The sequence below is a fragment of the Malaclemys terrapin genome, chromosome 18 (assembly GCF_027887155.1).
Source record: "Malaclemys terrapin pileata isolate rMalTer1 chromosome 18, rMalTer1.hap1, whole genome shotgun sequence".
NCBI classification, from domain to species: domain Eukaryota; kingdom Metazoa; phylum Chordata; order Testudines; family Emydidae; genus Malaclemys; species Malaclemys terrapin.
The window spans coordinates 24,930,809-24,949,335 of NC_071522.1; the positions used below are offsets into that span (position 1 = coordinate 24,930,809).

At 55.3% G+C, this 18,527-nt stretch overlaps 1 protein-coding gene across 1 annotated transcript; it reads left to right on the plus strand.

Annotated features, from left to right (window-relative positions):
* The first annotated feature begins 3,357 nt into the window (after positions 1 to 3,357).
* Positions 3,358 to 9,355, plus strand: VPS37D (VPS37D subunit of ESCRT-I). The gene is made up of 3 exons (XM_054008275.1): positions 3,358 to 4,876; positions 5,166 to 5,248; positions 7,607 to 9,355. The coding sequence occupies exons 1-3, from the start codon at positions 4,690 to 4,692 to the stop codon at positions 8,111 to 8,113; spliced, it is 777 nt and encodes a 258-aa protein (XP_053864250.1). The 5' UTR covers positions 3,358 to 4,689; the 3' UTR covers positions 8,114 to 9,355.
* The last annotated feature ends 9,172 nt before the right edge of the window (positions 9,356 to 18,527 follow it).

The window sequence follows — 18,527 nt, forward strand, 5'->3', positions numbered from 1 at the left end:
TCCAAATCCAATATTCTTGCTACAATGTTCTCAATTTGGTATATTCCAAGGTAGTGAGGAATTACCTTTAATTTAGACTCCAGTTAGTGTCTTGATACTTCCTGTGCTTCCATATCAACAAGGTCCTTCTCTGTCATTTGGAATTGGTTTCAGTCTGGGAGATTTACAGTGTGACTTTGTCACCTAAAGATTTGCTAATTACCGGGTAGGAGCATGGGGAGCTGTGGGAATTGGTCTGAAGTCATTACTAGATACAGTAACTTGTTCCAAAGAGATGGACTTTCTATTAGCCACCCTGACTACTCATAGTGCTAAAAAGCTAATGGAGGCCATGGTGAGGATTGGCGCTACCAAGGGAGCTTGCCTTGGGCTGGGTAATTAGACAGGAAGAGTCGCCATGGTCCAAAGTTCTCCCCATCGTCTCTGGCTAGACCAGCAAAATATCCAAAATTGTAGGCCTGGGTCAGCATGGGAAAAAAGCCTAGGTGTGAAGGGAGAAAAGGGATCCCTCTCCAAAGCCAGTGTTCCCCTCCAGAGGCCTTCTTGCCCTCTTTTTTTTTTTTTTTTTAAATATATAGATCAATGTGAGGGTACTCCAGGGGGTCCACGAGTCATGTCCGGGGCTGCCGGCCCCGCTGATCAACTCCTCCCCATCCCTCCCAGTGCCTCCTTCATGCCATGGAACAGCTGTTCAGTGGTGTGCAGGAGGTGCTGGGAGGGACAGGGCACGCTCGGGGAAGGGGGCGGAAAGAGAAGTGGCAGAAGTGGGGCCTTGAGGGAGGACTGGAGTGGAGGCAGGGTCTGGGGCTGAGCATGGGTCGGGGGGGGGGGGGGGGTCTGCAAAAATTTTAAATCAAAATGGGGGTCCTTGGGCTGCTAAAGTTTGAGAACTGCTGATCTAGATCATAGGTTCTAAGGCCAGATGGGACCATTGTGACCTGCTAGTTTGACCTTCTGTATTACACAGGCCGGAGACCTGCCCAAATAATTCCTGTTGCAGATCTGTTGTTAAATCGAGATTGGAGGTTTTTTCTAATTGCCAGTGTTGGAGAACCCACCATGACCCTGGGTACATTGTTCCAGTGATTAATTAGCCTCTTTCCCAAAGCCAGTTCCTCCCCACCCTTTGGTACGGTGGGGGCATCACTTAAAACAACCCCAGAGGAAGTGCTGTGTGGATCTTTCTGTCTGCGCTTTGTTGGCTTTCTGGCCAGAGTGTAGTGCCTTGAGGAATTACTGCCAAAGAAATTGTCCCCAGAAAGTGCTGACAGAATGCACTAGCAAATCCTCATGCCCATCACATGGCTTCTAGGACAGACAGGAAAAGCGATTCCTCACCCAATATCCTCCCCCAGCCCAGCTGAGTAATAATTCCCAGGCTGCCACCAACAACTGCAGGGACATAGCATGTCAGTTCCAGGGTTAGTGTCCAGCAGCCAAGCACCTGCGTTTAATGTCCTTGCAGGTGGTACTAATGCAATATTAAGTCTGCAAGATCAGATATTCCAACACCAGAATATTCCCAAAGTTCAGGTTGTTTGGGAAATGTTAACTTGTCCCCATTACATCAGGGCTTGAAGAATTCCTAGGGTCCATGCTTGCAGTGAGTGTAATGTCTCCCTGGTGAGTTTGGAGGCCTGCACCATCTATTTCTGCAGAGTTTAAGCTTTCAGTAACTGACAAATGAAGATCTTTATGGTTGTGAAGAAAACCTTCCAAAGACAACCAGTGCAGGGCTGCAATCAGCTCTAGTGCCTCTGCTGCTGCTCTGAGCTTTGCCAGGCAGTTGCAGATTAGTCAGTTATGCAGTGGTTGTTCAGAACCGTTTGGGCATCAGTGACCATAACCAGAACCGACTCAGTTTCACTCTGCTGCTGCTGCTTGGGAAAGCTACAGAGGCAGATGCTGGAGTTACTCGGGGTAGAGAAATGGGGGCTGGGAGTAGCAGCTGCCTCTCTACCCTTGAAACAGACAGTGCAGTGGAGACTGACCCCCTGTAACATCAGCCAGGAGGCTCTGACAAGTTGGGGGGGACAAGACAAGAATCTCCTTTTACCTTCAAGCAGTTGAGGGGGAAGTGGGAGTACTTCAAATTACAGTAACTCCTCACTTAACATTGTTGTTGTGTTCCTGAAAAATGCGACTTTAAGTGAAACAATGTTAAGTGATTCCAATTTCCCCATAAGAATTAATGTAAATGAAGGGGTTAGGTTCCAGGGAATTTTTTTCACCAGACAAAAGACTATATTTTATATATATATATATATATATATATATATATATATATATATATATATACACACACACACACAGTATAAGTTTTAAACAAACAATTTAATACTAGTACACAGTGATGATTGTGAAGCTTGGTTGAGGTGGAGGAATAAGAGGGTAGGATATTTTCGAGGGAATGCCTTACTGCTAAATGATGAACTAGCAATTGTAAGGTTACCATACGTCCGGATTTTCCCGGACATGTCCGGCTTTTTGGGCTCCAAATCCCCGTCCGGGGGAAATCCCAAAAAGCCGGACATGTCCGGGAAAATCGGACATGCGGTGCGGGGCCGGCGGGACTCGGGGGGCCCGGCCTGGGGCTTGGCCGGCGGCTCGGGTGCCTGGTCGGGGGGCCCGGCCGGCGGTGCTGGGCCAGGGGCTTGGGGGACGGGCTGGGGACCTGCGGTGCCGGGGGACGGGGGTGGGCCGCGCCTCCTTCCCCCACAACCCCCCTTACCTGCTTCAGGCTTCCCGCGACTCAAATGTTCGCGGGAAGCAGGGGAGGGGGCGGAGACTTTGGGGAGGGGGCGGAGTTGGGGCAGGGCCGGGGCCCCTTTAAAGTGTCCTCCTTTCGGAGGCACTAAATATGGTAACCCTAAGCAATTGGCTGAGCCCTCAAGGGTTAACTCTCTCAGTCTACAAGGCAGCAGGAATGGAGGGAGCATCGCAGACAGAGACACACACTGTGTGTGTGTGTGTGAGAGAGAGAGAGAGAGAGAGATGGATGCACATTTCCCCTTTAAGTACACTGCCTTGTTAATTAGATCAGCTTGCTGAGACCGCAGTTACTGCTGCCAGCAAGCTCCCTCTGTCCTGAGCCCAGTTGTGTGTCCCCCCTGCTCTATGGAAGATGGGATAAGCGGGGTGCAGGGGGGAGGGGGACACCCTGACAGCCCCCCTCTTCCTCCCCTCCCCCCCGCACATCAAGCAGGAGTCTCAGGGAGCAGCTCCAAGGCAGAGGGCAGGAGCAGCACATGGCAGTGGGGGGGAGGGACAGCTGAACTGCCGATTGATAGCCTGCTGGGCGGCTGCAGCACAGGGAACTTAGGGGAGCCGGGAGCTGATGGGGGGGCTGCTGGTCCACCCTGGTTCCAAGCCCCCACCAGCTAGCTGAATGGGCTGCTCTTCCTGCAAGCAGTGGACAAAGCAGGCGGCTGCCAAACAACATTGGAAGGGAGCGTTGCACAACTTTAAACGAGCATGTTCCCTAATTGATCAGCAACATAACAACGAAACAACGTTAACCGGGACGACTTTAAGTGAGGAGTTACTGTAATCAGACACAATTTATCTGAGCCAGAGGATGACCGGAAAAGTGGAGCCTCAGCATGGTCTGGGGCTGACATCCTGCTAGAAAGCCCAGCACCAGCCACTGGGCGAACAGGGAAGCTGGGCTGCTGCCCAGGGCGTTTCCCCTTGACCCTGCAGGTCGTTCCCTTCCCTCTTCTGACCCCTGGCTAGTAGATGGCCAGTTCACTTTCCAGGCTCTGTGCAGGAATGCTAGTGCCACTAGAATTAATTGTGAAGGTTTGTTAGGCTCTAACATGCTGGGATATGTTCCTGGGGAATCAGGTCAGATTATTTTTAGTCTTTCTCAGCCTGTTTTCCAGCATCTCTTCCCCGGGCCTGTCAGAAAGCAAACCTGTCTCAGTGGTTGGCTCGTGCCTGTGGGTGGGGGGTGTTGCGAATACCTGGTGTTAGCCTGTTTAGCCCCCAGAGAAGCTGTCTGGCTCATTCAAGATGTGTGGAGTTTTTGTGTAATTTCCCCCAGGCCAGTTGGTGTGTGGGGATCCTACCTGTGTGGCTGGATTTTAATGCAGCTGCAGCCTCTCTCCAGGAACTCTTCCCCCCCTACTGCTTCTGGGGAAGCCGGTGGAGGGAGCAGAATGGTCCTGAGAGGCGGAGCTGGTAAAAGGTCTTATTTTGATGAGGAGCTGGCTGCTCTGGTTAACACCCTCTGTACTTGGCTGGCTGAGTGAACTGGGGGGCTCTCTGGGGAGGACTGAGCTGTGATGGGCCGGTCAGTGGGGCTAGTGTTAGAAGAGAGATGTGGGGCTGGCAGTGTGCTGAGGGGTGTTTTCTGGAGGGCGGGGTTAGGCCCTGCAGGTGGCGTTGGCAATGGAGTTGAGGGGTGGCTAGCTCTGCCCAGGGTACTAGTTCTGAGCTATAAAAACAACAAGGAGTCTGGTGGCATCTTAAAAACTAACAGATTTATTTGGGCATAAGCTTTCGTGGGTAAAAACCTCACTTCTTCAGATGCATAGAGTGAAAGTTACAGATGCAGGCATTATATACTGACACATGGAGAGCAGGGAGTTACTTCGCAAGTGAAGAACCAGTGTTGACAGGGCCAATTCAATCAGGGTGGATGTAGTCCACTCCCAATAGTAGATGAGAAGGTGTCAATTCTGAGCTATGATGTCCCTGCAGTTTCAGAGCTTGCAGCTGGAGCGGGAAACCTGCCTGGCTTCGAACTATGCCCTGGCCAAGGAGAACCTGGCCCTGCAGCCGCGGCTGGAGAACAGCAAAGCCTCACTGGCCATAAAGTACCAGGAGCTGCGGGAGACAAGGGAGGCGTGTCAGGAAAAGCAGCAGCGAGTGGGTGAGTGGAGCCACCCTGTGTCACTGGGGGCTGCTGTCCCCGGGCTCTGGCTCTGGGATGCAGAGGGGAAGGCTCTGGCCTCTCACTCACTGGCTGGGCCATGCCTTGATGGCCATTGGGGGAGGAGCTTTTGGCTCAGCAAGTGACGGCCCTCCAAGGGCAGGATGATGGCTGGGCGATGGGGTTGAGGCCTCTCCTTGGACTGGCCGGAGGGGGGTGGCTGGAGGCTCCATTGCAGGGCTGGGTTCATTTGTATGCCCCTGGCTGAAGCTGCTCTCCCCGCAAGCAGAGACCTGCCTGAGGAAGTGGAGCCCACAGCGCGCCCTGAGCCAGCTCCAAGCTGCTCTGGATGCAGCCGAAGCGGAATCGGAGGTGAGTTTGCAGGACCTGCTTTGCCATTGACCTGCCTGACTCTGGTCACCTTGTAGCTACTCCGCTTCCCCCCACTCAGTCCCTGGGACGTCTTGGTCAGCAGGGCTGGATTCACTTTTTGTGGGCCCAGCGCCAAACATATTTGTGGGCCCCCCTGGGGCAAGGTGCAGGGGGGTGGGATGGTCAGTGTCCAGAGTGAAGGGCGGGCTGGAGGCAATGAGGCACAGCGGGTGGGAGCAGCCCCGCTCTGCGCAGCCCAGCAGGAGGGCACTGTTTACAAACCTGCAGCTGCCAGACTCACACTGGCCTGCCCAGCCCTGTGCTGCCAGCATGTCCCTTCCCCTGGAAGGCAAGCCTGCACCACACCATCGCCATGCCCAGTGCCCCACCCTTATGCCCAGTGCCCCCTCACCCAGAGACCTCCACCACAGATCTCTATGCCCAGCTCCCACCCCTCCCAGAGACCTTCCCCACTGGCCTCCCACCACAACTGCACAGCACCCTGAACACCACACTGCTCGCCCAGCGCCCCCCACCCATAGACCTCTCCACTGCCCACCCCCTTCCTTCTGCAAATTTTATTTCTCAATAAATAAATGTGGAGGCTCCAACATGGCAGTAGGGAGCACAGGCCATTGGTTGCATGGAGGTGGGAGATTCCCCTTCAGCCTCCCCCCACCCCACCCCAGGACAGGGACTCGGCAATGAGGCTGCACCCGACCCTGACACAGTGCAAGGGCCAGGCCTGCCCCAGAAACCCCCATGTGCCAGGCGCACCAGGTGTGGGTGAGCAGGCTCAGCCCGGCAGCAGGATCCCAGTGCAGAGGGACTTAGTGTGGGGGATCCAGGGGGGAGTAGGAGAGTTCTCTGTGGGGCAGTCTGGGTACGGGTGGCTCAGTGGGGGATCTGGATGCACAGAAGCTCATTGGGGGGTTGCAGGGGCAATGGGACTTTGCAGGGGATCCAGGTGAAGGTATTTGGGGCTCAGCGGGGGGGTCTAGGTGCAGGTGGTTGGGGCTCAGTGGGGAGGGTGTCTGGGGGGGCTCATCGGGGTGGTACAGATGCAGGGGACGTGGGGCTTGTCAGGGTAAGGGTTTGATGGGCCTGCTTAACAGGGGAGCCCCAGTTTCTGCCAAGGGGATGCCACATGCTGGGCTCCAGCTTCCTTGCCCCCGCTTCCCCCATCTCCTTCTCTTCCCCATCCCATGCCCCTTCCCCACCGCTCCATCTCCTCCTCATCCCACCCCCTTCCTTCCCCCATGCCTCTTAACTCCTGTCCCCGCTTCCCCACTGCTCCATCTCCTCCCCAGGCTTGGGGGACGGGGGGAAACCGCCCCTCAGCACGAGTGGCAGAGCAGATTGGGGCCAGGGTTGGGGCACACTCACGGGACAGCGGGAATCATAAAATATTAGGGTTAGAAGGGACCTCAGGAGGTCATCTAATCCAACCCCCTGCTCAAAGCAGGACCAATTCCCAACTAAATCATCCCAGCCAGGACACTGTCAAGCTGGACCTTAAAAACTTCTAAGGATGGAGATTCCACCACCTCCCTAGGTAACCCATTCCAGTGCTTCACCACCCTCCTTGTGAAAAGTTTTTCCTAATATCCAACCTAAACCTCCCCCACTGCAACTTGAGACCATTGCTCCTTGTTCTGTCAAGTGGAATGACCTGGCCCCAGCCTGCTCCGCTCTGCTCCCCTGGGTCCCAGCCTTGGGACTTTGGGGGCAGGGGGGAACCGCCCCCCCAGTACTCAGCAGCAGCGCAACTGGGAGCCAGCAGCACGGAGCGGGCTGGGGCTGGGTCGCTCCACTTACCACCGCCCAGTGAGTGCAGGGGGTGCCCGACCCCTGCTGCAGTCCTCAGGGGAAGGGGTGGAATGGGGGTGAGGCTGGGGCACAGCAGGGGTGGGAAGAGGTGGGGGCGGAGCAGGGGCGGCTTTCCTAGCCGGCTGGGGAATCGGGCTGGCTGGGGCCCCTTCTGACTCTGGGCCCGGCGCCACAGTGCCACTGGCAGTACTGTTAGTCAGTAGCGATGGGAGCTGCGTGGAGCTGGCCACCAAGCCATGTGTCACCTGCGTCCTCTTGGGAGACTGCAGGTCCCATGGGTGAAATCCTGACTCTGCTGAAGTCAATGTCAAAACCCCCACTGACTTCAGGATTTTACCCCCAAAGCATCCTCTCCTTCGGCTGCCCCATCGTGTTCCTGGGGGTCCCCTGCTGCTCTGCGTGGTTCCTGCCTGCTCTCTGGCTCACTGTTGCTGTCGGTCTCTGGGGTCCCATGGGCCCCCCTAGATTTGTGTGTTCCTGCTCCCCACCCCCATCCCAGGCTGACATCCCATTCTCCGTGCCCCACAGGCGCAGGTGGCGATGTTCCTGGGCCGGGAGCTGCCCCTGGATGCCTTCCTGGAATTCTTTCAGCAGAGCCGGATGCTGTCCCATCTCCGCAGGACACAGGTGGAGAAACTGGAGCAGCTCCTGCAGAAGGAGAAGCAGCCCAGGTGGCTCCCCACGTGCTGCGAGGGGCAGCTAGCTGCCCCACTGAGCCCAGCCCGAGCCCAAGTTGCCCTGGTGCAAAACGCAGCCTCTCCCAAGGTGTTCCAGCTCCGCTATGGCTACAGCCCTGCCCTGCTGGTCCCCTCTGACGCCATCATACCGTTCCCTGTGCCCGTTGCCCCTCCCAGCCGAAACCTGCCTCCCCTGGCCTCTTGCTCAGGCCAGTCGCCACCGTCTCACTCCAGCATCCCATGTCTGGGCTCCCCTCTGCGTCTGATTGGACACATCCCCCTACTCAGCCCGCAGCCTTTCCGCGTGCAGCATGCGCACCTGTCCTACCCACAGAAGCAGGAGCCGCCCCACCGGTAACTGTTGGGACGATGAGATGTCCTCAGACCTGCGTCCTTGACATACCAGCCGACCAGCGCACGTGAGCGTCTTGTGCTAGAGAATGAATGTGAACCAGACACAGCCCTCGCCAGCTGGGCGGCTCGAAGGCGTCATTCACTGCACCCTGGGTTCTCAGGAAGTCTCCATGGGGTGCTGCAGCCTGCGGGGGTGATGTAATGAACTGCTTCAGGATGCAGCTAGCAGTGGGGTTTGTGTGGCTGCCACGTGGCCAGAGATGGGAGCGTCAGAGGCAGCCTGGCAGTGGTTAATTATAATGGGGATTTCCCAAAAAGCTGGGTGCTGAATTCTGGCCGGTATTGCATGGGGACGTCTGATTCTGCAGCAGGCGAGGGGGAGTTCAGGCTGGGGCGAGGGGAGGTTGTCAGATGGCAGTGTCAGTGGGAGCGCAGCAGGCCTGTGTGGGATGGGGAATACACAGTGTGGGGAGGCGGGGGGATGGCTGGCAGATTACGGGCACGGGGCAGGATCCCAGCCGCACTGCATGGGTTGGAGGTGAATGCGGATGAAAGGAGGCTACGGTGACAGGGAGGAGGGCCACAGCAGGTCCATGGGGCACAGAGGGGAATGCAGACCCAGGCGGGGGGCTATGAGGTTACAGCAGGGGTCGGCAACCTTTCAGAAGTGCTGTGCCGAGTCTTCATTTATTCACTCTAATTGAAGGTTTCGCGTGCCGGTCATACATGTTAACGTTTTTAGAAGGTCTCTCTCTATAAGTCTATACATACAACAATAGTTTAGTTATATATTAAAGTAAATAAGGTTTTTAAAATGTTTAAGAAACTTCACTTGAAATTAAATTAAAATGCAGAGCCCCCCGGACTGGTGGCCAGGACCCGGGCAGTGTGAGTGCCACTGAAAATCAGGTCGCATGCCGCCTTCGGCATGTGTGCCATAGGTTGCCTACCCCGGGTTACAGTGAGCAGGATAAGGGCCATGTGGGGTGCAGATGACTCATGGAAGGAGGGTTCCTGCTGTCTCCCTCCCCTCCCCGCTGTGTGTGTGTGTGGGGGGGGGGGCATGATAGCCAGGGGCAGGAGTGTGGGAGGCGTGAGGGACAGGGCTGAGGAGGACAGTGCAGGGCCCTGGTGCCCCGCTGTACAGTGCTAGGCCCCCCAGGCAGGTATGTGGTGGTTTGTCAGGCTGCCCTGAGGAGCACGGGGCACCAAGATCATTTTGCAAATAAAGGCACTTTCTAGTCTCTGTTCTTTTCCTGGGGCTTGTGCTGTGAGAGGAGGGGACTTTGCTCTACCAGGAAGGTCACTGAGTGCCCTTCGCAGCAGGAGGGATCCCAGCACTGAGCCTCGAGGAGTGGGGAGCAGTACACTGCGCTGCAGGGAATAGGGGGTAGGTGAGGGGGCTTCATGGTGTGGGGGATAGGGGGAGTGCTGTGCTGGGGAGGGAGCCATTTAATCCTGGCTGGCATTATGCTGTGCTTGAGGAAATGGAAGGGACGAGGGGAGGCTGTGCTGTGGGAAGGGGGTGGCTATGGCAGATTGCTCCACAGGGCACCAGGGCAGAGCCCTGGGGAAATGGCAGATGCACTGGGATGTAGGAGGGGCTAATGGATGGGGTGAATGAATTTATCAAAGGGAAATCTTGAAAATCTCCATTGTCTCTGCTCCTCCTCCACCCATCTCTTCCCTGGCACTGCGCTGGGAGCTGCACCCCTGTCCCCTGGGTGTCCCAGACCTTGCTGTGATATCCAGACTGCACTGACTCCCTGCTCAGTACAGCCCAGCAGCCTGCCGCCAGGGGACAATGGAGAGAGAGGTCGGTTTGTGGCCCTGTCTGTCGGAGGAATCTCAGGTTTCCCCTAATTGCAGTACCTGTGGGCCCTTCTCCCAGTGGCTCTGCCTCTCTCTCACCCTTCACTCAGTGAGTAATTATGGTAACTAGAGACAGCCCTGTGAGCCTCTGTGCATGGGGTGGGGGGGGGGGGGGGGAGAGAAGAGTACCAAGACAGAAGCCTCCCATCCCTGCTGCCATATGGGCAAGCTCCCAACCCCTTGTGGCCATGGAAGCCCTATGGTGGGTCTCACCAAGCAAGGGCCTTTTAACTCCAGTGTCCCCCTGCCATTGGGGAAGCATTGTTCTCTTACTGCCCTGGCTGAGCCCCCCTGGGGATGTTCAGCAGTTGGTTGTTTTGGATCCCTCCTAAGCCAACTGGGGCGGAGCAGTTCCCAGGCACTGGCTCTAGTCCTGCCCTCTCTGGCACATGGCCAGGGTGCAGACTCTATCCCTGGCACCATGGGACCCTGCAGTCCAACTGCCCTCAGCTCTGAGAACCTGCCAAGCCTGTGCATGCTCTCCCCGGAGTCCATCCTCCATGGGTGCTCTGGGTTATAATTTAACTCTTTGGGGACTATGTGACAGGTAAAGCAAGGAACACAGGTTTTGCAAAGGAACTTCTTAGACATGTGTGTACACACTTTACTCATAGACAGCACCCACAGTGATGGAAAAACAACAAATAGCTGAGTGCAATTCCCTCCTTCTGGTGTCCTAAACACTCCTTGGAGTCTTTTGGGTTCTGATCAGTGTCCTGCAGGGAAGCCCTGGCAAGATTATGGTGGGGAACTCCAGTGAGCAAGGATATAAGGGGAGAAATGAGGGTGGGTATTTGCTACAGGTCACAAGGGCTGGAGAGCAGTGAGACTGAAAAAGCCCTTAGTTCTTAAGGCACCGGGCATGAAAGATATTATATGCATGTGAGATTTTATCTAAGCAACCAAATATAGCCCAACTTAAGCTAAAGATTCCAACCTGAGGAGAAGGTGCCCTAGCTTGGGTTTGTCTGACTCTGAGACTAAAAGGAAAGCTTGGAACCAGTGGTCATGAGCTATTTGTGTGCATTTTCATGAAGGAGAATTACAGATTTCAGGAAGCAAATTTTGGGGAATTACCTTGTGTAGCCAGGACCCCCATTGAAAGCTCTCTGAGTGTGCAATGAAGGATTGGGTCCCTTATGAATAAGGAACAAAGGCGAGAAGGCTGGGAATCTTAATTAAAGGGTGACAGACCATGACTCCTCTGAAATGGAGGAGTGCAAGAGGCAGGCGGTGACCAGTGTGGCTTCAGGAGGGGCTGCTCAGAAAGCTACAGACAGGAAATGGATAAAGGGGAGGTGACCAGACAGAAACACTCAGGGGCAGGGCAGCAGAAATGCAAAGTGAATGTGTGATTCCAAAATGTGTTGCAAGACATAAGAGATTTGACAGCTATTGCAGGGGGAAAGCCCAGCAGAGAAAAGTAGGTCCATTAACAAATGAAGGGGCTGAAATGAATGAGGACACACGAATGACTGGAACAGACTGCAGCTCCTTTGTTTGGAAGTGGCTGGCATATTTTGGGTGCTACCATAAATACAAATAATTTTAATAGTAAAATGATGGAACAGATAGAAAAAATCCAAGGCTGTGGCTAATGGGAGTGCAGTAACTGTAGTATATTGGGGTTTTGTAAAGGATCTGATGCTGTCTCACAAATTCCTACAGAATTAATACAACCTTGGCTTGGATAAGAACAGGGTCAAGTGGAGTTAAAACTGGTAGAATGATCTTAAGCAAAAGGCAAAGACCAGTGCACTGTATTAGCTATGGGGAAGTGTCTAGCAGGGGGCAGGATAAACTCTAGTCTTACTTGACCCCTCCCTTAATGACCTGGATATGAGGACTAAACAGCACATTCATGCAATTGGCAGATGGAACTAAAATGAGAAGAGCTGGAAATGCCAGCGAGGACAGAAATCGATACTGGAGAACACACAGACAGGTAGCTGCTCCATGAGAGTCAGCGTGGGAAAGTCTAAACTAATAAGATCTGGGAATAATAATGGGAACCAAGAAGGATTCACCAGGAGCCTGCGATATCTTATGGCTGCCCAAAAGGGCCAGTGGCCTTCTAGGCTGCGTGGGCAGAGAGGGGAGAGCTCCGCCTTCCACGGCTCAGATTCAGTAACACTCAGTGTGGGGTTCTGGCCTGGCTCACAGGAAGATACGGGAAAATTGGAGGCCGTGCAATGCCGTTGCTGAGGGTCTGAAGGGAGCGGCTGCAAGGGAAGGTGCAAAGAGCTGTCTCCATCTGCAGATATATGGAGCTGGAGCTGGCACGGCTGTGGAGGTGCATCATAACATGGTCCAGCTTTGTGATGGGCGTAATCCCCAAGGCAAGGCAGAAGTTGTTGAGGGTGTGGGTAGCACAAGAATTAAACCAATTTCCCACCAGTGGCTCTGTGAGGCTGTTCAATGGTCTCCCAGGGAGGGGTTACGACCCCATGCTTGGGACATGGAAGCTAGAGGGGAAGGTGCCCTCGTAGGTGGCCCATAGGGGACAGCAGCCCAATCTCTGGATGAACTAACAGGTATTCTCAATCATTACAGGCCCAATCCTAAGAGGTGCTGAGCCCCGGTGTCTCCCATTGTTTGAGGCTCTGTCCCCTCAGGACTGGGCGGCTACAGCAGCTGTAAGCGTTGCTCCAAGATGGGAAGAAGGCAGAGAGCGCTAAGCATAGCAGCATTTCAAACCTGACCCCCTCAGCGGGGACCTCAGTGCAATGGGAGGGGCTGGCGGCAGTGAGGCTTGGGGTTTTACTCAGACGCGGAGGTTAGCAGCACAAAGGGCTTGTTCAGAGAGGGCCGGCTGGAGCAGGCATTTCCTCAGGCCCCCGGGCAGTCACTCAGGTTAGATAGGAGCCGGCGGTGCCGCCTGCTGGGGGAGGCAGTGGAGCTCCCTGAGTCGCGGTGCTAGAGCTGCTGTGCGTGGGAGGAAGGCCTGACACACCTTTCGCCCAAACGACCCACCCTGTGCTGGGAGCCCGACAGAGCCTCGTAAAGACACAAACAGCTGTCTGCTCCCCCGGATCAGATCCAATAGCCAGCAAGAGTGGAAATACAACCCTAATCCATTGACCTCCCCCCGCCACCTGTTCCAGCCTGTGCCCATCGCAGCAAAGGAAGGGGGAAGAAGTCAGGCTGGCTCCACATCCTGAAGGGTGACAGACAACGTGGCTTAGGCCTGGGGTTGCAGTGCATTGGGAAGGAGGCCCTGCCAGCCGCCCATCTCTATTATACCAACAGGGCTTCAGCCCGGATACCTCTGCTGATGGAGCTGTGTAGTGGGCCATAGGGAGAGAGGGGTCTCTTGGATAGGCAGGTCACAGGCCTTGTAGGTCAAAACCAACAGGCAGCTAGTGCTGATTGCAGGGTGCAGAGCACAGGTTAATGAGTTCCTGGAAAGAGAGACCACTGGGCAAGCAGCCCCCCAAATTCTGCACCAGTTGCAGGTTCTGCCGAGATTCACTGCATGGCCCTGCGGACAGTCTAATCTGAAGGTGACAAAGGCATCAAGGACAGTTGTAAAGTCTGCATTTGAAAGGAGCAGAAACAGCCCCAGTCATCCACAATTGGCTGTGACTGCTCCCTGATCTCCTAGCACTAATGCATCAGTTACGGCTTCTGCCAAAGGGCTGGCAAACAACGGGGGCAGTGGATTGCACTGTAAGCATCTCAGAGGAAGGCTGCCAGGGCTTGTTTCAAGACTGATGCTATTTCCCCCCCCGGAGGGGGGGGGTCAGTGTTGGGCCAGACACTGGGCCTCCTGCACCCTTGCAAAACTTGTGTTCTCAGAGGTTACCAGCAAAGGGTAGCAGTGGGGATCAGGCCAGCCTGGGTGGGTGTTAACTGCTTGCACTCTTTACGGTAGAAATTCAGCCTTTTCGACCCTGCATCCCCAGTCTCTTCTGGCTCCAGCTCCATTTGGGGCCTCCCTAACTGATGAGCAGGGTTGCCTCTTTGAGGCTGCTCTTGGCTGGGCACAGCAAGAAGGAGCTCGCTCTAACTCTGCTGGTGGCACAGAGCGTTTGCACCTGTGATCACCAGTGTCAAGTATCCGGGGTAGCCGTGTTAGTCTGTATCTACAAAAACAACAAGGAGTCTGGTGGCACCTTAAAGACTAACAGATTTATTTGGGCAGAAGCTTTCGTGAGTAAAAACCTCACTTCTTCGGGTGCATAGAGTGAAAGTTACAGATGGAGGCAAAAGAATAAATGGACACAAATCGGACATCAGGCACGGTAACATACATGTCTTACTGGCTTATGTATGTTACCATTCCTGATGTCCGATGTGTCCATTTATTCTTTTGCCTGCATCTGTAACTTTCACTCTATGCATCCGAAGAAGTGAGGTTTTTACTCACGAAAGCTTATGCCCAAATAAATCTGTGATCACCAGGGCAGCACTCCTGGTTGTGCTCTGCTCTCTCTAGCGGACAGCTGCAGGAGGAGGGGGCCTGAGACCTCTCCCATCCTCCCTGCTCCTTCCTCTCTCAATGTGGGTGTGAGGAGAAAGCCAATGTTACTGGAAAGCTCCTCCAAGATGTGTACTGATTTAGATTTATGGACAAATCCATTGAAAAAGAGTGACTGCTGGATCATTCTTTAATACACAGCCCACTCCTGTATCATCACAGGGCTGTGACAGAAAGGTCACATTGCTCAGTGTCCTGTGGCCTGGAGAATTGTATCCAGCACTTTTACACAGAGGTTGCATTCAAGCTCCAAACACCAGGGCGCACAAGCATTGCAGCCCGCCTGGGAAAGGTGGGCGAATAGTTAAGACTTGTGCAGATGAAATGCATGCACAGTCGCAGCAGCTGGTACATGCAAATGACACGTCTGCCCATAGGCACAATGGCTGTGAATACGTGTGGGCAAATCACTCACGCTCAATTCTAAAACTCTAGTCCTACTGTCCCGGAGTGTGGGGGGCTCAGGGCTCTGCACCCCCGGCTTCCTGCAATTCACCATGACTCTCAGCCAGCCAGTAAAGCAGACAGTTTATTTAGACAACAGGAACTCAGTCCAAGACAGCTCTTGCAGGCACAGACATCAGGACCCCCTCAGATAGGGCCACCTTGGGGTTCCAGGGCACTACACCACAGCCCCCTTGGGAGGTCAGAGTCCCGTCTGCCTCCCAGCCATTCCACCAGCCAGTTCCAAAACTCTCTCCTCAGCCTTTGTTCAGTTTCCTGGGCCAAGGTGTCACCTGGCCTCTAACCCCTTCCTGGGTTCTCATGTTACATGCTCAGGTATCCTCCCTCGGCCGTCTCCCATCCCCCAATGCAGACCATCCTAGCCACACTCCCCTGCAACCTTCCCAGCCAACACTCCCCACTCAGCATTCAAAGACCACATTAAGAACAGTCCCAGTTCGTCACATCTCTCCCCCCCTTCAAGACCAAACTGAGCGGGGTCACTTCAGCCAGTGACCTGGGGAAATTCGAACCCCGTTCCTGTGGATGCTCCAGCATCCCTCCCATTCCTTGGTGAGAATTACACCAGGCCCTTCCAGTTTCACGCCCCCCCTTAGGTCGGGGGTGCTCGATGGCACTCGTAATTCACCTGTAGGAAGGTTTATGCAGCCTGTGCCCTTTTCCCACCCCAATACCCCTGGAGTTCCAACTGGGCTGGGGTCTTCTCCCAGCGTTCCAGTCTGGAGGTCTGTGATTCGGGCTCTCTTGGTTCAGAGCCCCCCTTTTAACCTTGGCCACCCTCTGGAAAGGCTCCTCTATGCTGGGCAAGGGTCCTAAAGCTGTTTCCCCCTTGTCCCAGGCCTTTCGCACCCTCTGACAGGGGTCACAGGATCGGCAGTACTGTTGGACACTAACAAAGACCCCAGGCCAGTAAAAGTTTCGTAGCAGCCTCTGCTGGGTACGCCAGGTTCCCTGGTGCCCTGAGAGGGGAATGTCATGGGCCCGGTACAGCAGCTGGCGGCGATACTTCTGGGGTACCACCAGCTGCCTCCTGATTCCCCCTGACTCCATTTTCCCTGGGGGAGCCCATTCTCCATACAGGAACCCCTTCTCCCATAGGAATCTTTTCCGGCCATCTCTCCCCATGGTCTGTACCACACTGCAGTCAGCCAGGTACCTTATCTTCTGCAAGGAGGGATCTTTCTGCAACTCGGCCTGGAACTCAGCAGCTGGGACAGGGATGGCCACCTGCTCCCTCCCGCCGGCTGGGTCTGAAGCCGCAGCCTCCCTGAGCCATGTCCCTGGGCGTTCCCTCCCCACCGGGTTAGGGTCCTGCGCCTCAGGCAAGGCACCCTCCCCAAGGTCAGGGCGCAGTGCCCCTCACCGGCTCTGGCTACGGGTCACAACCAGGGCACCCTGGGGGTTGTGTGGCCAGTCCTCCAGGTCCGCCCCATCTACACCTCAGTGTAGCAAATGCGTGTGTACCCCCACGTCCTTGGGGCCCTCCTTGGCCCCCCACTTCAGGTGTACCCTCACTATGGGCACTTTGACTGGGGTCCCGCCCACCCCCGTCAGGGTCAGGTAGGTGTTGGGCACCACCCGATCTGGGGCCACCACCTCGGGCCGGGCCAGCGTCACCTCTGCGCCCCTAACCCAGTAACCATTGACCTTCCTCCCATCCACCTCCAGGGGAACAAGGTACTCGCTCCACAGGGACCACCCCGCGTCCACCCTGTAAACCCAAAAGCCTGAGTCTGGAGCATCCGGCTCCCCAGAGGAGCTGGCCTGGAGCTCTCCTCCCTCCTTAGCAGGTGGTACGCTGCCAGCCCCCCTTGCCTGGGAATGCTGCCCCTCATCCGGCTGGATCTTTACCCAGTCAACCCTCTGTGGGTTGGGTCCACTCAGTCTGTCCCTGAGCCTGAGGCACTGGGCCCGTAGGTGGCCTCTTTGGCCGCAGTGATAGCAGCCCATGTCCCGTGGGTCCCCTCGAGCCGGTCGGATGGACCTGACGCTGGATGTTTCCCTTTGGTGGGGGTTCTCCATATTTCCCCGCTGGGAGGTCCCATGGTGGTCACCACCTCTCTGCCAGGGTCTAGCTGCAGACTCCTCCGCCCTGGGACCGCTCGCTGCGACTCCCCAGGGGACCCTGTTACTGCAACAGTCTTTCTCTCTGGTCACACACTCCCAGGGGTCAATCGCCCCCTGACCCGTCTCTCTCTGACTCTTCAACCCACCTGGTCCCCGTCGATCCCCCTTCGTTTTCCTGCTTCCCAGTCACTTACTGCAGGAAGCGCCGTCCATGGGGTGCAGTACATCCCACCGCTGCCACCAGTTGTCACGGAGTGTGGGGGGCTCAGGGCCTTGCACCCCCAGCTTCCTGCAATTCTCCATGACTTTCAGCCAGCCAGTAAAGCAGACGGTTTATTTAGACAACAGGAATACAGTCCAAGACAGGTCTTGCAGGCACAGACATCAGGACCCCCTCAGATAGGGCCATCTTGGGGTCCCAGGGCACTACACCACAGCCCCCTTGGGAGGTCAGAGTCCCGTCTGCCTCCCAGCCATTCCACCAGCCAGTTCCAAAACCCTTTCCTCAGCCTTTGTTCAGTTTCCCGGGCAAAGGTGTCACCTGGCCTCTAACCCCTTCCTAGGTTCTCATGTTACATGCTAAGGTATCCTCCCTCGTCCAGTCTCCCATCCCCCAATGCAGACCATCCTAGCCACACTCCCCTGCAACCTTCCCAGCCAACACTCCCCACTCAGCATTCAAAGACCACATTAAGAACAGTCCCAGTTCGTCACACCTACATCCTCCCAATAGCTATTTTGAACTATCCAGCTTTTAGTGGGTAGACTGAGTGCTCTGGGCTAATGCTTTTACCCCTAGCAAGCCCACGGTAGGAAAGGAAGCCCAAAGGGGAAATGGCTTGCCCTTTCCAGAGAGCTCACTGGTGAAACTTCACCCTTCTGTGCACTGGTTCATTGACTGGGAGCGAAATCCCCTTGTGATGTTCTCACATTGGTGGTCCTTGCCCAGTTGCATGGATTGGTTAATCTTAGCAGGAGCAGCAGGAGCGGGGAGGGATAGCTCAGTGGTTTGAACATTGGCCTGCTAAACCCAGGGTTGTGAGTTCATTCCTTGAGGGGCCCTTAGGGATCTTGGGCAAAATCAGTACTTGGTCCTGCTAGTAAAGGCAGGGGGCTGGACTCAATGACCTTTCAAGGTCCCTTCCAGTTCTAGGAGATAGGATATCTCCATTAATTTTTTCCTAGCAGGAAGAGAGGCAGCCATGCCACCTAACTCCATGCAGAGCCTGGGCTGAGGGATTTGCTGCTGTGAGAGCTGCAGATCGGAGAAAGATCACCTCTCCTCTCCATTAGTTATCTGGGCAGCTCCTGCCAGTGAGTGGGATGGGCTGGTAACACCGTATTGCTAGTGCCTAGGCTGTGTGTGCTGAGGAGGCCCTCAGTGGAATAAGTTGCTCATGTGTCATTCATGCTTATTAATATTTCAGAGTCCAGGCCCCACTGCTGGGCACATAAGCTCTCTGCGGATGCCGTAATGGCTGTGAATGCCAATGGGGTCCTGGCCTCATTTGTGCTCGTTTCCCCCAAAGAACAA

Excerpts from the sequence above, each read along its gene's own strand:
- VPS37D (XM_054008275.1), top strand. The coding sequence starts at position 4,690 with ATGATGTCCCTGCAGTTTCAGAGCTTGCAGCTGGAGCGGGAAACCTGC. Across the intron at positions 4,877-5,165 it reads GGAAAAGCAGCAGCGAGTGG|AGACCTGCCTGAGGAAGTGG; the intron begins GTGAGTGGAGCC and ends CCCCGCAAGCAG. Across the intron at positions 5,249-7,606 it reads CAGCCGAAGCGGAATCGGAG|GCGCAGGTGGCGATGTTCCT; the intron begins GTGAGTTTGCAG and ends CGTGCCCCACAG.